The following is an 18,129-nucleotide window of genomic DNA, read 5'->3' on the forward strand; positions in this document are numbered from 1 at the left end:
TTGCTGCTCGTTTTATCTGGGAGGCTTGTTAATCCATAGGGCACAATGCTGCCGCCAGTGTTGGCCTTCACTATCGGAACTGTTTAGCTCGACCATGGTTTGGATTGGGCCCACTTATCCTCACTGCAGTCTTTCTTTCTTGAGAATTGATTTATGCACATTGAGTTCTGGTTGGTTTTCCACAGGTCCGTTTTTGGATTGTGTCCAGCATGTTGGAGCTGTGAATACAACTCTTAATACAATCAGAATCTTTGTATCATTTTTTTTTGGTCTTCCTTCCAATTTAATGAACATTTCAGTGAATCTCTAAAAGAGGCGGCTCCTCCACTTTCCGGTAAATTACCCTAAGGTGTGAAGGTTGAGTTAAATGAGTAGCAGGGAAAAATAGGCCTTGAATCACTGAATCAACCTTGAATTATCCCAGCTCCTGCTTTATTGTTTCAGGGTTGGTGAATAACCTTGATGGCTGTGTTCCCTTGAGGATCTCCCAATAGTGTTCAAAGTTTAGGATAAAAATGCTGTTTAATGCACAAGAGAGAGACAGCTTTGTGTGCTATTTTTGTATTGTTTTCACTGGCGAGGAACAGGGGAGATAGCAGGAAGCAGGGGAAAGGCTGGGAGCAGATTTGAAGTCATCATGGTAGTACATTGTAGCCCACTGAGTCAGTACATCGCTGCTGATTTGAAAACAGTTTGGTATAGAAAATGCTTTATATCAGTGTCTGCATTGTGTGTTTGTGTGAGTTAAGAATGCACCATTAACACAGCTATGCAATCTACAATACAACGACAACCTACTGCTGTTGCATTACCCTTGGCAGCATGCTCTCAGATACACATTCACATGTAAACGCAAACACAAAGGGGTAGTAACACAAGTACATACTTACTTATGAATGCATACACCCACTTGTAAAAACCAGTCGTTTTAGTGATAGAAAGCAGAGGTGAAAAGGAAACTACTCTGCTGTATTTTATCATGAAAAGCAGGTAGAGGGGGGAAGATGCATAAAAAAAAGAGTGAATGTTATTCAGCAGTCCTGGGCCAATGACAACTGCAATTTCCCGGCACAGAAAAAGAAAGAGAGAATAAGAGGCATGCACATAATGGAGACGGTTTAGAAGCCAGGTTTACTGCATGAATAGAGAACGAAAGAACGTCAAAAGGAGTCAGAGGTAGAACCCAACACTGTTTGACTCAATGTGGGAAAGAGAGAGCGACAGAGAGAGACAGAGAGAGAGAGAGAGACACAGTATAGAAACAGCCTGAGGCAAAACCATCTCCTCATCTCCATGCTAGTACATGCAGGTATGGGACCGAGCCAGACAAACAGCGAAGGAGACAGTCAGAGAGGCAGAAAGACAAACGCCCCAGCAGACAGACAAAGGAGGAAGATAGAAAGGTAGCTATAGAGGCAGTTAGCCCAAGGCTCTGCCAGCAAGTATTCTCCTGGTTGCTGGCTTACCTTAAATAAGGCAGCGACAGAGCAGCTACAAATTAATGACTGACTGCAGAGGTACACACACGCACACACACACAGATACATTGAGATTTACACACATCCAGCCAAAAACGCATACTCATTCTCATTGCCATACTCGCATACATGCACTCACCGCACACACCTATGAACACACACTTTTTTTAGTTGCCATTAGCAACCACATCAGGCCATGTCCCACCTTAGAGAGCTCAGGTGTGCTGGCAGGTTAAAAAGACATAAGGCTTGACTCTGCAGTAGGGAATTACTAACAAACATGTGCCAAGTGCCTGCATCTACCCAACAAGGTAGAAACGCTTACAGGGAAAGTGCTTTAATTTTTTTAATATGCAAAACTAAAAATATCTATGAACAAGCAGGAATTTTGGATTTTAAAAATTGTGCTAGGAGCAATACAAACAATGCTTCATGCTTCACTGGTGGCTACTGAATGACAATAAGGAGTCAGAGTGGCCAGTTGTTCGTCCTGTAGCTGAAACACAGAACTACATTCACAGGTCCATAAACGAACCACGTCAAAGCACCTGAATCGTTTGGCACATTCCTTGCCAAGTACCAACTCAAGCTAAACCTGCCCTCTGGCAGCTTATCTACCTTAAAACCTAGGAAACATTCAAATATGTTCAATGTATGGCAAATGTGAAACCATTATTTTTGTCATGTCATTGTGGGAGTGTAGATTAGCAGATACATGGATGGCTGATAATTAGTTCTCATAGCCTTCCTTTGAGCTCAAGAATAATTTTCTTTTCTTTCAACAAAATATTAATATGAATTCTATACAACCTAACAATTGTTTTAATGTGTTTGCTTGTCATTTATTTTAGAAATAAGCTGTCTGCCTTATAAAGTCAATAAGAATCACAACATTTTGGTGTTATAATCAGCGGTATGTGCGATTGGAGTTTAACATTTTTACAGTTTCAATAAATTGTTCCTTTTGTTGTCCCTCTCTGTAGCTCTCTGTTGAAGACCGAGTCAGAATTATCTAATAAGTAATCCTATCACAGTTGATATGTCTGTACAATTTACTAAATTACAAAAGTTGAATTGTGGTGAAATTATTGCCACTACTTTATCTATGCTGACAAAAAAGCATGCCGGGTAGGGGAATTCATTATTATAACTTTAAAAGTAGGATGCAGCAATACATTTTGGGTTTAACAGAAAAGTGCATATGGGTGCACTTTTACTCCAGTTTGCGTTGTCCAGTCTTTGAATAGAGACACCCTTCTATTTCATATGAATCGATATAGTTTTTACATCACACCATTTTCTGCCATTTGAAAAAAGTCTCTCCTGATAGAATATTCTATTTATTGTGCATACTCGGAATAGAACAGAAAACGTCCTCAGCATAAAATACTGTGCACACCTTCAGGGTACAAGAAAGTAGTCTGGCTTACATTATACATTTATCACAGTTCAATTCAGACAGTCTTCCCCTATTTTGCACCTAAAGCATGCCATCCATAAAATGCACAAAAGCCTGGTGCACTATAATATCATGCCAAGTGACATCCTGCTGTCCATGCTCAGAAGGTTTTGTGTGCACAGGTTGATGGATCAACAAGGGCTTTTTCTACTCACAAAGGTGCATCAGCAGCGCTAACGAATATTTCCCACAGAGCATTGACTCAGTCCCCATGCCCTCTTTTCAAAGTATTCACCTGTATTGACTTAATCACTCGTTCACTCACTCTCTCTCTCTCTCTCTCTGTTAAATCATCATGCTCTTGCTGGAGCTGAGAAACATAGCTTTGACTGCTGCTTTTCTCCATGCTATATTTCTCTTTGAATTGAAAGTTAATAAGTCAGATATCGTAGTTCTGAATTATTGAAGCACGTAGAACCTACACGTGTTGTCATACTAACCAATACAGGAAGGAAGAGGTTTGTCCCAGACACGTCTGTCCCCGCTGAGACAGGTCAGGGTACTGGCGCCATAGAGACTGTATCCAGGGTTGCAGGAGTACAGGACAAAGGTGTTGGCATAATGGCCGTCGTCTTGGATCTTATAGCCATAACTAGGGACACCTGGTTCTTCGCAGCGTACTAGGTCAAAACCTAAAGAGAGAGACACACAGAAATACAGAAACAGGTATGCACACGCATACAGATTAGGTCTTTCTGTCCACGCAGTAAGAAAACATTGCATAAATGAACAGGGTGATTCAGAGCAGTTTTAGACAAGAGGACATATGTCACACTATTCTTCTCTTGAATCCCACTACTTCTTGCACAGATTTCAAGTTTTGACACTCACTGTTGTGCTTAAATACAATGTGACAGCTGCAGTGAAAGCTACTGGACATTTCAACTTATTCTACCCACATGCTTGTTTCTATGATATTAAAAAACAACCTGTGTGGGCTTCTCCCGTCTCTGAAAGATATAATCATGTGTAGTGAGCAGTAACAGCGATTATATTCCTGGACTAAAAAGTTGGTTTCTGTATGAAACTGTGGAAAAACTTCAAATGATAATTTCACATCCCACACAACCATAAATATACTGTACACTTGAATGAGCACACTGTGTTTGGAAGATGAAGAGAAAAGTTTCTCGCCTTAAAGACAGTTGGATAAACAAAGACACAGCAACATCAACATATTTCTTTCATAATTAAGTCAGCCTCGTATTGACTTCTTTGATCAGAAACGTCAGAGTTGCTTTGTAATGGATAATGAACAGTGAATCGATCACTATCCTAAACAGTTTTTTTTAACATGTTAACAAAATATTATTTGAGTGATGTAATCATGTGAAAAACAATACATATCATCAGTTATTTAAGGACCGAATCAAGACACAAAATCATAACTCCTTGTAACAACCTTGTTATAACATCTGTTATTAAGCCAGCAACTTTTTGAAAGTTTTGTGAGGTGTGCCTACAACTCTTTATCCCTTCCTCCATCCATTTCAGCAAAACAGTTGCATATCACCCTCACCCTTTCTTGGTAATATCTTGAACAGATGTTTGAACTTGTATTACTCTATTAAAATAGCCTCTAAAGCTGTGTATTATAGAGGCAGTTTTACTCAAGTCCTTGACCCTATTTTAAAAACTATCGCTGCTTATCTTGATCAGATGCTTCGTTCTCCTTTTTCCTGTATAAACCTTGTATCAATCTCTCTTATCTATCCATCGGCTCTTCCATTGTAACAGAACTTTACAGGTGTCACATTCTCCAGTTTAATGACTTGCAGACTAACGGCTGTCTAATGGTTTCACTGACATACAGAGCATCCATCTAGTCCCCATATACTATCTCCCGTCATCCGCTTGTCCCTCCGTCCAGTCACTCTTCCACTCCAGATGTGTCACTTTTTCCCCTTTGTTTAATGACTTGCAGATAAATGCTCCTCTAATAGCCTCTTTGACTTACACAGCAGCTGGTCCTGCCTTCTTAACAGACTGTCTTTAAAGCCATTAAAATGCATGTGTGTGTGTGTGTGTGTGTCAAGCATTTATAAACTCAATTCTTTTTTTCTGTATGCTTGGTAAACAACTGTTGCACTTTGGACTCCAACTTCAAGAGACATTTCTTGGAAAACCGATTGTTGATCTTTTGTATCAGCTGTGAGAAGGGAAAGGAATTGCTTGGTAATCTGCTGACGGAGAAAGACAAGTTTTTTGTAGTACATGTCTCCTATTATGTTCTCGTATGTAGCACTTAAGAATCACTTGACTGAGGCACAGGACAGATGGAGGATATATTCATGAGTGCAATCTAACACAATCACTACCACTCTAGTTTTCAATTAAAAACATCTCCTTACAAGGACCTTCATGATGAGCTACTTAAAATCTAGGAAATTACTGTTTGTGTGCATTCGTGTGCATGTGGAAAACTATGAGTGTGTGTCTGTGTGAGAGGGAGAGAGGGTTGCTTTCTTTCTTTAGCCACACCTAAACACAGCATGGCTGTACCATTAGATATAGAAAACAATCTTTATTGCTGTGCAGTTTGTAATTAGTTGATCCTAAGGTAAAGCAGCAATCTTGAAGATTTTCATTTAATGAATGAATGTCTATAGACGATGGAGGTAAAGGAATGGTGATTGAGCCCTATGGTCCACTGATGAAAGTATTGCAATTTATATTTTTTCAGTATTATGAAATGGGTGTCTGTGGCAACCTTCTTGGAAACGATTCGGTATTAGGAGCCGTTCACATGGCCCGTTTTTTGTGCCTTCAAATCTATTGTTGTCAATGAAGATGCTCAAAAGCGAGAACGAAACCGTCACTGCGCCCAAACACTCCCAAGCTCTGTTTTTCAGGGCACGATGGTTGTGCCCGGAGATAGAAATAGTTTAACTTTTGGATCTCTGCAGCGCGCACCACATGACATGTGACAAGGAATAACCAATCACAGCCTGCAGATACCTTTTCCGTCCTCCGTAAATATTAGTCGACGGTAACTATATATAAATATATATATATATATATATATATATATGAGAAGGTAATCCTTTTAGTTCAGGACTATCCAGAGCTTTACGGTCTGTCCCACGGAATATTTTACTTGTTTCACCGTTTCCTTCCAATGACACCATAACATCCGGTTCAAAATCAAACAATCAATCAAATCAAACAGCAAAGCTGCTGTGAGAGATTTAGGGTGCTGGAAAACAATTTATCTCTGTTTTGACTTTGTTTGGTTGAGTCAGTGAGGCTTACAGCTAAATTACCGCAACTTCATCATCATCATCGCAGAGTGCAGGTTTTGGTTGCTTAGTACAGCGGGACCCAACCTTCCCAGCACACCTTGGATGAAAAAATTAAAGTGGCACAGCTGATGTTTACCAAGCATTTTCAGACCCAAAATGTGAACGGCCCAATAAAGTTTTTCTCCGTTGTGTATACACAAATATTTTTACTACAAACACAATTCTGAAAATTTGAAGCTCATGTATCAACGAAATACTTAGACTGCTAAACTCTAAGCACAATTCTATTGATTTCACTGAAACAGAAATTCAAAATCAACCAGACTGAAATCTTGAGGTTTGCCACTTCAAACTTTCTAAGAACAACTCACTTGTGTATTTGAGGCGAAAGCCCTGATTGGTTCCAGAGGCGTTGCTGTTGAACTCAAGCCACAGGCGATTGGACGTACTGTTGATGACAGGACCCATCATGCCATCATGTGTAAAGTTGCCAAGGAGACGGAATGAAGTGTTTTCTCCATCGTTCACCTGTCAATCCAAGCACAGGACCACAGAACATGAATGAAAACATGCATCAAAAGTGTTTGTGGAGGTTGTGGGTGCAGATCTACCAATTTAATTAACGACAATGTGACAGAACTCAGATGAACAGTGCATCGCTGACCTGGTCTGGAAAAAAGAACACCACAAAATGTGGTCAGTCCTAAAACCGAAATTGCAGGGCACTGGTGTATTGCCTGTGCCTCCCCTCTGCAACACACAGTGAGTCATTCAAATGCTAGATTCAATCTTTCTTTTTGGTCTCCTTAGAATTTTTCTTATCGTCATCAGCAACCTGTAGCTGTACGCTCACAGAGGCAGCACAAGCAACAGACACGACAACTGGAAGTCATTTATTTCAAATGAGCACTGTGAGACAAGTGGACACTGAGAGTACAGTAATGGCTGCCAGAAAGATCTCTGCAACTTGGCAACACAAGAAAGTTGGGCAGAGTGTAACAGTGTCCAATTGAACGGTTGATGTGCACAAATCACTACAGCAGCATTTTCACTTGCCAAATATGTGCACACTACAGTATCTTCTATACCTGTGTTTTCTTCAAAACATGACTCAATACACAGCTAACAGATTTATTTTATTTATTTGAAACTCAAGTAAGCTAACATACTGTACAGCAGAAGAGGTTAGAGAAACCTTTTTCTGCTAGTGGTCAAAAATATCTGAATGCAGCTGTAATGTGGACAGTGGAGACTTCAGTAAAGAAGTGCAGTCTATTTTTTACTGCAGTGTGAAGGGAGAATTAGCACTCTGGAGTACTTCATAATGCTATCGCACAGCTGGTGTATAAATGTGAACTGTCCATGCTTATATTTTGCAGCCTGGGACATTTCCACAGATTGGTGGTGACGGGTCTGCAGGTGGCAGGAATGCAAAAAATAAAAAAGGCTAAAGTGATGTACTGTGTATCTCGACTGCCAGTCAGAAGAGACACCTCTTCGTGAAACCAAAGTAGCTACAGTATGTTCATAAATCTGACAAAGATAGAGAGACATGGGAAAGGAAAATGTGAGTGTAATGTGTGTTTAAAAGTAAAAAGAAAATCAGAGTGGTATTTGTAGCATTACTCCCCTAAACTTGTTTTTCCTTCCCTGTTCCTACCTCCCTGCCACCCACAAATTATATATGTTCGTGTCCCCCAATTTTGCAGCTTGCTGTCTGTCTGTCTCTCTCTCTTACATTCTGTTTCTCTCTTGCTTTCTCTCTATCGTTCTCTCCTCCTCTCTGTTTCAGTAAAATTCCGTATGGTTAATGAAAAGCCCTGCAGCTCATAAATCAACATGTCACCACCTGCCACCCCTCCTCTCTCTTACTTCTTACTCTCTCCCTTTCTCGCTAACCACCTTTATTTTCATTGCACAATTCCTGCACACAATTACTTTGTTTCTGTCTCACCCTCTCGTTTTTCTTCAGGGCTGGAATACATCTGAGTAAATTTGGTCAAGCACTGTAGAGGACATTTTTAGGGGTTTTGAGCTCTGCTAGCCCTTTCTTTAACAAGTGCCAGGGCAAAACTTAGCAAGTAGCAAAACTGTAATGAGCTGGTTCATATGTTAGAGGATATTTTAGCCTAAAGCTTGCTGGAACTGTCGAACAAATGGTTTGTGTTCAGCTGCAGTAACATGCATTAGCTCCAATGCTGTTAGCCTGGGGAGTGGCATGCTAATTGCTAGCCTATGTGGCACTTTGGGGCTTTCTTTCCAGTTAAATTTAGTTTCCACTATGCTTTCTGCAAATTCTTTGGAAATATTGTAATTAATAGACATGTTGTACATTATAATACATTTCCATACCATCACACAAGATGCCGATAGTACAACTAATCTCATCACATCAAGCACCTTCTATATTTTGCATAATTACTACTTTTTAACATAATCATTTTTGACTGTACCCTATATTTTTTAAATGACGGATGTTAGAGTGAAAAATGTGTTAGTCCAAACTGCTTGATTTTGTTGGTTTTTTCTACATAATTTATCAGACCAAAGGTTAATAGCTATGCTAGCAGCCTCATTTAGCTGGTATGCCCATTACACAAAGAAGGGAAAAAATGCAGAGGCCACTTAACTATTTTTACTGCCAATGCCTACATATTACATATAACAAATGCCTTACTGGTCAAACGTGTGTTGTATAAACATCAGAGTGTTGTACATACTGTACTGCATGTACATCACCATACGGCACTGTATTGCAGCGGTTGGATTGTACAGGGAGGGGAAATGACTGCAAAGAAAAACATACTTTATCATCTAATTAAAAATGTTATTTGTTATCAGTAATTTGAAGCCAAACTGAAGCCAATAATCTAATAATGTTGTGTGCCCTATGTTGAACATTGTTTGTCATTCTTGCAATCAGTCTTGGGGCCTCCCATGACTTTTTGATTGCTATGTTAGCATCCAGTGCATCCTCATTAACTTTTGTGATCTCGAGTCATTCTCTGAATTATATTCCTCTCTTTCTGTTATTCTCTCATAAGGAATCAATTTATTACAGTAAATACTATGTCAAATGCCTTGTGAAGAACAATCATAATTTGAAAGAAGCTCTGCTCTCCAGTCTTGGTGTTTGCATCCCTTTGTTGAATTACAGAGACAATGACACTTTTAACTGGGAGGGGGTCTGCTGTGTAAAGCAAAGCATGTTGGAAAGTAAAGAAAACCTCAGAAGGCTTTTCTTCATGCCTTTTTTAAGGCTTTGATGGAATATACTGCATAAGTAGTATTTAAGCATGTTTACTTCTGTTAACCATCTTGATGACACGTTCCTTTCCTTTAAGGGATTTGTCTTTAACACTGTATCTATCCTACTGGGAACATTTCCCCCCTTTACGATTCTGTTATACCTCTCTGAAAGTCAGGGAGAGCCCTGCTACTACAATCTACCCACAGACAGGCTCAGCCTATGCTCTAGGTCTTATACTGATAATACACTAACCACATACTGGCTTAACCATGCCCTCAGGCCTAATACCGCTTGGAGACATTGTGAGCTGAAAATGTTTTAGACGATGTCTGTAGGACAGCATCAAGACTGTAAAACAGATCACAGAGCTGCTCCTGACGGACACTCAAGTGGGCACATGGACCTGAGAGAGGATTTATGAGGAATTATGAGACTTGGGAACATCTGTAATTCTCATTGTATTTAAAACGTACAAATGTATGCACATCCGATGATGTATACGGGTATGCACATCAAATGAATTTCCCTTTATACAGTATATATTGTGAGAAGAACCATAAGAACACATTGCATGTCAAACTTGTAGCAGTGCGTTCAAGTGCATATCACACCAATTACAACTGACATTACATGCTCAGTAAATATGGTGTTTTTTGTAACAAAACAAACATTGATAGTTGAGGCATATGTCTAAATACAAATCATTTTTTGACGCAGTCATGGAACACAAGCTGGCATACAGGCAGTTTTACACATTGTGTGAATAATACTGTTTTGTTCCACTATTCAGGAAAGTGAAAATGATTTCAGTATATGACATAAATATTCATCAGACATGCATAAATATATGTTCTTGCCTTTTTCTCTACAATCATCAACTTCTTAAATTGAAATGACCAATACCGATATGGGCGGATATTACAGATATTGTGGTGTACAGATATGGAATGCCAAATAACCCGTTTTCAGTATACTTAGAACATTTTAAACAATTCACATGATTTCAAATTTTTCTCCTGACGTGTTTTCTTCTTCCTTTTCCGGGTATTGTTTTTCATGTATTTATTTGTTTTTATTAGATTGTTGTTTACTAATTGGTTTGTTTTTTTGCTTATTTTGTGTGCTTCTTAATGTATTTAAAAAAAATATGCAAGCTTGGTTTCTTTTTCCTTTTTTGTTATTGTTTGTTTTTCTCCTTTTGTTGATTTGTAGGTCTGCTGTATAAGCCTGTGGCTTCTTGACCTCTCCTTTTATCTTGATTTTATAAAGTCATATGTTTGTGCAAATAAAAAATTAAGATAAAAATACATGTCTACTCTATAGCTATTTTATTTACTTAGTCTTACCACATATCACACTCAATAAAAGTGTATAAAAACCAAGGTTAACCTAAATACAACAATAATACACTCTAGTGGGTTTGTTAGAGGGTTAACAGAGGCTGAATGGATCACTTTGTGCTTCTGTTTGCCAAGTATTCATTCAGCCGTGGATGGCCACTGCAGCAGGAGCACCATCAGCACTAATCGAGAACATGGATAATAAACCCCTGCAGGGATGTTACGGCTTCTTACAATGTTTAACACATCAAACATCTAGGGCGCACCTTGCTAATACAATTTAGCTACATACTGGCTCAACCAAGACTCAAAGCTCCTGCTGTCGTTCAAGTTTTCACTCAAGCCTTTTTCCTGTGCACCTCATATACGTAATTATAGATTACACTTCCCTGATATCTTAATTGGACCAGGTGTGCTTGGCTTGGATAAAAGCTTGTACAAGGGATGGGCTGAGAGGATTGCAACAAAAAAAACCTACAATGTATAGATGAGAAATTGTTATTCAAGGCATTTCTTTGCTTTTGTGTCAAACACAGAAAAGGGAGCAATCAAAGCATGGAAACGTCCCTGAAATATGTGTTCAAATTGTTCCGGCATCATGCAGGTTGCTGAACCTCTTGATTAGCACTGTGCTTATAGGAAGCCACTTCATGGCTATTATTAATTGAAACTAGGTTGAATATTATGATGTTTCTTGTTATATTGCTGAATGATATCTGAAATCATGTCACCAGAGAGATTATTATACTTCGGTACTCTGCCATTTGAAGCCAAAATGAAGAATTACTTTGTTGTTAAAACAGAAAGATGGTTGCACACATGTAATCCACTGCCTGATGAAGCACTGATGGAAATGTGTTGTACATGACAATTTTAATAACAGATCCTTGATCATATATCTTAAAGTGTGCGATCACAACAACAAACACTTGTGGTTTATTTTTCTTCCCCAGCACATCATGTTACTGTGCTCATGATCATGCCAGCATCCACAACTCAATTATTGCTTTCTTTTCAGCACATTTGGTAATAAACCAAACACATAATAATCTGTTCAAACATATATGTGCTTTGCATATAGACAGCTTTTGATTATGACTGTAATCCTGTGCATGTGTCTCTGAATCTGTAAACACTGTATGTATTTATGTATTTTTTACCACCTGATTGGGAAAAGCTTTGTCATACTTATGTGTGTGTGTGTGTGTGTGTGTGTGTGTGTGTGTGTGTGTGTGTGTGTGCATACCTTGAGATAGTCTCCGTCTTGCAACGAGAAGCTCTCAGCTTTCAGCCTGATTCCTTTGCCCTTTTCGGTGGTGATGCGGTAGATGCACTCGTGGTTGTTATCGTAGTTGGAGGGGAAGTTAGGAGAGAGCAGAACGCCTTCTGGTCCTAGTGAGGAAGCTCCACACTCCGCTACAGCAAGAGAGTAAAGGGGGCAGGGACAGTGTGGATCAAGATCATAGCATTTCTACCTAATTATCTTTGAGCAGCCAGAAAATCTGGGTTGTCTTATTGTACAAAAAAACAGAGAGGACACCCAATTCAACATCAGATTTGAGAAGAGCACATAAAGTCTAACCACAAACCTTATGCTTGATAATAATAATGACGATAGTGACAATAACTCATACAGTATAACAGCTTAAAAGCACTTGTCTGAAAGGACAATTAAGACAAGGATGAGGAAATGCAAAACGCAAAACGCAAAAGGAAAGCAATTAAACATAAACTGCAAAAGATTAAAAGGGGAGCAAAATGAAAATATTTGCATAAAAGCAGGGCAGGATAAGTTTGCTTGAAAAAGTGTTTCATATAAATTATACAGAATTATCTAGCAGGTGCAGTGCCTATCAAAGTTTAGGAATTAAAATAAGTGGTACTCTGTGCAAATAGAGTTTTGTCATATGCAAATGGAGTTAGGATAAAGGCAGGCTTTTAACTCCCACTGAGGAGGACCACCAGTACTTGGAAGAGAGAAAGAGCAGATGGAAGTAATGACATAGACAAGAGAGAAGCCGGTGTGGAACAATGTGGAACTCACTGAGAAGAAAACGAAGGGGAAAAATGATGCAGAGTTTATCAAATCTGAACAAATTTAAAACATTTTTGAAAACTGTGTTCTGCAGTTTTAGAAGCAGATTAGGGTATGAGATATGAAGTATATATTCAAGAATGTTAAAAGCAATTCTTCAGAAAATATTTTGAAAGTGAGGACAAAACTATAGAGAGAGTGAGTGAGAAAATACAGGGTAGTGAATGGGGGAGAAGAAAGGGATAAAGAGAGAGCTGGAAGAGGTGGAAAATAAGAGTAGATAGCATAGGAACCAAGACAGACATGGGCCTTTTGAAAGTATGCCGAGTAAAATTAGAAAAGGGAAAAGGGGAGTAACAAAAGACACAGTATTAACACTCTTCATATAGCAGCTAATGCTCTAATTATCTACCCAAGGACTGTCTAAAGACAAAGGGAGACAACGAGAAGCTGTTAGAAAGAGAGACAGAGTGCTAAAGAGAGGGACATTTGGAAAGAAATAGAGGGAGAGATGAACCAACTGAATGTTGCCAGCTGCTATTACAGCATTTCCGGTCTTGTCTTTTTTGGGGCTTGAAAATATCCATTAGCCAACAGTCAGACTCTCATAAATTACCAGCAGCATCCAAGGAAACACTGATACTCATCAAATAACAGCAAATTACAACCTGCGAACAGACAAATCCTGGCAAATAAAGCCAACTGTCAACCAGTCAAATAATAGTAAATTACCTTTGTGTCAGCAATAAAATACTGGTGAATTATAACCAAGAAAATGCTGAGACTTTAGGTTTATTCCTATGGTGAAAAAGATGATTTGAAAGTTCTATTTTACAAGCAGCCAGTTATTTATAACAGATGAAAACTATAAATATTGAAAGCAGAAACACTTTTGAAAGGCTAATTTCAACACCACTACTTGTATATATGAATAAAATAATGTTGTATAAGGAAAGGTCCATGACTATACAGTGTAATGCTGACAATCTGGACACCCACATGTCTGTAATTATAGCCTGATTGCTTTGGCTGCAGTGTCAATGATTTTTCATTTTCAGTGAGACACAAGTTAGTGAGTTTGTCTCACCTATACATCTTGGTAGTATGTTGCTCCAGACTCGTCTACCTCCTCCCAGACAAGTTATCTTGCTCTCCCCCTCAAGTCGGTAGCCAGCCAAACAAGTGAAGGCCAACGAGTCGCCAACTTGAAATCTGAATCCCATCCTCCTGCTGTACGCCGGTACGCCGGGATCCTCACATGGCTCTAAGTCGTATTCTATACAGCCATGAGACATAAATAATATTGTTGAGGAGTCAGAGAGGTGCGAAACGTACAGGAACTGCGTTAATAGTAAGGCTAGATTAAGAAATACAAGGTCAATAGAAAGAAATTGTGGTGTGAGACCTGAGACCAAATTGATAGCATGGTAGCTAAGAAGTCATATTTGTATGGCCTCAACGTTGCCCCTTGTGGCAGTTGGTGAAAAGAAAACTGTGATTCTTACCAACCGCAAAGTACAAAGTGGGTTATTTCCCATTACAGCTTTGCACAGCACAGCTCTATGACAATGATTAGAACATGAATCAGCCTAAAAATGCCTACAATTGGTGTGTACATCTATTGTATCTGTTACGGTTTGACAAAGAACCTTCAAACTACAATTAAATGTTTTGTCAACCTCAGGATTACTTTATATAGTTGTATTCTGATCTGCTAATATGGCACATTATTCTGCCATCGTTGTTTATGATATCAGTTCAGTCTCAGTCTCGATGTCTGGCTAAAAAGGCAGGTTAGGTCTATTCTGTAAATAGAGTAAGAAAGCTTTTAGGTTGATTTTCTGACTGTTAACAAAAATTGGTTTCTTACCAGAAAAAGTAATATTAAATCCTTCATAACTCATCGAAAAATCTGATATGAAACGTAGCTGAGCGCTGAAGTTTCCATAGAGCCCCGCTTTGACGCTAGGGGGAAGCACTGAGCCAGTGAGTCGAGCTACTGGAACCTGGAAGTTGCTGTCCTCAGTGATGGAAAGGTAGTCATGGTTCTCCTCCAGATGGAACGTGTGGAAAACCAGATGGACTCCTAGAAATCCATGGATGAATGGACGAATGGACGAATGGACAGATGGTTGCATGAATGGATGGACAGATACGCAATTAATCACAGAAACATAAATGGCAGAACATGAACACAGACACCAAACCAGAAACACATATCCAGCAACATATTGAGTGTAAATGCAATGTGTAAATGTATGTGTGTTCTTACCTTTGCCATGAGACACCTCTATAGTCCAGGTGCAGTTAAGAGAATTGGGGTAAAAGTCAGGAAAGCCAGGAGACAGAATCATCCCTATTTTACCATAGACATAACCTCCACAAAGGGCTATAGAGAGAAAGTGAGAGATAGAGAATGGGGGAAAAGAAAAGGAGAAGAAATTCATATTTACCTAAATTATAGACATATATTGAGTCCAGTTAAGAGGTTATCACATAATGTAAGATTAGTTTGCTCTTAAAGTCCTATCGTAGTTAACAAACTGGAACTTAACCACATTAAACCTTTTTATTTTATCTGCAGACCTGCAAAATTTAAAATATTGAAAATGTAATTTTGTGAACTGAACATGTGTCAGTATGGGCTTTATGTAAAAAACTATTTTTCCCCAGATATGAAGATAATTATAGGAGGGAGAAATGAGAAGAGACAGCTGTAGCTTCATTCTCAATTCCCAACTGCGTTTCTTATTAAACCTGCAATAACTTGCAGGTCTTTCGGCCATTTGGGGGCAAATGTTGTGTTCAAGTTGTGAACACGACACTGACATATCATCACCTTAGTAAACAGTTGCATATTTACACATCCAGGAGTTACAGAGCAGCATTATTATTCATTTGGAGTTGTCATTCTTGCCACCTAACTGCGAGTCCAATATTCATTGTCTTTTAGCTCAGTCTGGATCTCCACCAACTCTTGAGGGACATTTCTGGCTGTTTAGCTGCTAAATGGTCCATTATATTCACCAGCTAGTTGCTAACTGTGTCCTACAGTTGATGCTGAGCAGACAGTGTACAGTAGGTTTCATGTTGTTGTTTTTTTAACTGAAAACAGCTGCCTGTTATGGAAATGATACCATGAAAGCAGTGAGAGTGAACCAAAACAATAAGGTTGTGGTCCGGACAGGTTAAAGGTGCAAGATATGAGATTGGGAGCATTTTGATTGCCTCTCAACAGCTCTCAACATGGCCTGAGCCAGCAGCTCGTAGACACTGCCTTGGCACTGCCTTATAACCTATAACCACCTGAATTATTTTAGATGCCTAGATTAACATAGGCATCACAACATTTTCACATAACTACTGACTATGGTGTGTCCAAGATATCATCAAATAATCACATGTGTGACGAAGGAACATCATGTTATTGTCTGTGTCCCCAAAATACAGTATATAACATGAACTGAAAGGTCTTGAAGGTAAAAAAAATGCAGATTCTGAATACAGCTACAGAGAGAGAAACAAAGAGTGAAGGCCAAAGACGCAGTTAATATAGAAACGAAAAGAAGACAAAGCACTCTTACAAAGAGAGAGTGGTTTGTTTAAAAAGATTGAAGAATTGGTGTATGTGCTACCAGGCACCTAGCCTCCACACAGAGCCACACCACTGATATGGACAGGACAAACTCATTTGGGATCGAGCAGAATGGAAAATACTATAGTAGCGTAATGGAGAGTCAAAGAGGGCTCGCGGTGCATTACAGACTGTTGAGCTAAGATAATATGTTGACTTTTTGTTCTCTCTCAGTGTGCCTCCATCCCATTCAATTATATTCAGCTCAATTCAGTTACATTTAATTCAATTTAAGTGCTTCAAGGTGCTTGACTGACATTAAAATAAAAACGGAGTGTTTTTCTTGCCTATGAAACAAACACATCCCAGACTTATATAAACTGAAAACAGAGACAATGCAATTCTTTTCTTCACTCTTGTGAAGTCCCTCCTGTCTGATTCTTGAAGGTTTATATATATATATATATACAGTATATTGGTGCACAGATTTCCCTTTAATCTTCTAAAATAAACAGTGTGATGATTCATTTGGTGATTTGGGAATATGCTCTTTTTTTAATTACACTTTATGAGACAGATTTTAAAGCTTCTCTTATTTGTTCACACTGCAGCTATTCCAGTGTGTTTAAAGAGAACTTCTGTGTCTCCGCCTCTCCACCCTCCACATCTCTCTGTCTGTCAATGTCTTTCCTTCCATCTCTATTATATCATTTCAACAGAGCTTGAGTAGCTGTGATGAGAGCCGCTCTCCAACTCTTTATCTGACTAGCAGTCTTGTGTGTGTTGCGACAACCATTTTCTTCTCACTCCCATCATGATTCTGCTAAAACTAGGACACTGTCTGACTAAATGACCCTTGTTGAGGGAGGCACGTGTGCACCTCTTTGTGCGCACACTGTATCTATTGCCTGTTAGGGTGCACACAGAAAGATAGCTTGTTTTTCAGACAGGAGAGAGGTAAATACAGAAACATATCATACAGCATCAGACTTCAGCTGCACACTCCCTCCTCTTTCTTGCCTCCGTGTTTTTCTCAAGCTTTAATTATCTCCCTCTTAAAAGATGCCATTGCAGTTTTTTCTAAAAGGGATACTTGACTTTGGTCACTTCTAACAAGTTGTTGTCCTGGCACCAACTGCAAGCTTTAAAATATCACTGCGCCCCTTCTATATTCTCCCTGACACATAAAAGAGCAGCCAGTGTTCTGTATTATCTATTTGGCGATTTAGCTGACCTGCAGGAATAAGACGAGCGGTTTGGGTCCAATAGACACTGCGGCATTACTGAAAGGGAACGATCTCTGCACGCCTGCGGGGGAACTACATGTCATTTTGTTTTTTCTTTTAGACACAATATTGTCAAAATAATGAATTTTGGTGGCTGCGTAATGCAGTCGGTATGGCAGAAAAAGGCTGTCTTTTCCTGTTGAAATGTTAACTGTGCCTCTGAGACTGTACTGTAAATAAGATCATTGTCGTTAATGTGTCCATGTGTGTCTATGAGTTGCTTTGAGTATTGTTGTGGGAGTTATTAAAGATGACTTCCTTTCTCCTTTAAATTGATGTCCAACTTCTTTCCAGTGGACTTTCCAAGTTTTCTCTGTGTTTGCGTGTGTTCATTCTGTCTTCCTCCCACCGCCAATCAACATGCAAATTAGGTAAACTGAAAGTCAATGATTATCTGATTAATCAAAAATCCAGTCATGGTAAAACATAGTTGACACATAATTCTGGTCCTATGATCTTCTCTGA

The 18,129-nt window shown here is 39.1% G+C and overlaps 1 protein-coding gene across 1 annotated transcript in view; it reads right to left on the reverse strand.

Annotated features, from left to right (window-relative positions):
• Positions 1-18,129, reverse strand: part of LOC142970066 (CUB and sushi domain-containing protein 1-like) — a 362,809-nt gene that overhangs the window by 97,422 nt on the left and 247,258 nt on the right. Inside the window, exons 21-26 of the mRNA XM_076110217.1 lie at positions 15,077-15,193; positions 14,675-14,890; positions 13,892-14,080; positions 12,016-12,185; positions 6,551-6,707; positions 3,378-3,569 (exon numbers count right to left, since the gene is read on the reverse strand). Of these exons, the coding sequence (XP_075966332.1) occupies positions 3,378-3,569; positions 6,551-6,707; positions 12,016-12,185; positions 13,892-14,080; positions 14,675-14,890; positions 15,077-15,193 (1,041 nt within the window). The remainder of the gene's footprint in view (positions 1-3,377; positions 3,570-6,550; positions 6,708-12,015; positions 12,186-13,891; positions 14,081-14,674; positions 14,891-15,076; positions 15,194-18,129) is intronic.

This window comes from Anarhichas minor, unplaced genomic scaffold, assembly GCF_050575085.1.
Source record: "Anarhichas minor isolate MPS153535 unplaced genomic scaffold, ASM5057508v1 ptg000042l, whole genome shotgun sequence".
In the NCBI taxonomy this organism is placed as follows: Eukaryota; Metazoa; Chordata; class Actinopteri; order Perciformes; family Anarhichadidae; genus Anarhichas; species Anarhichas minor.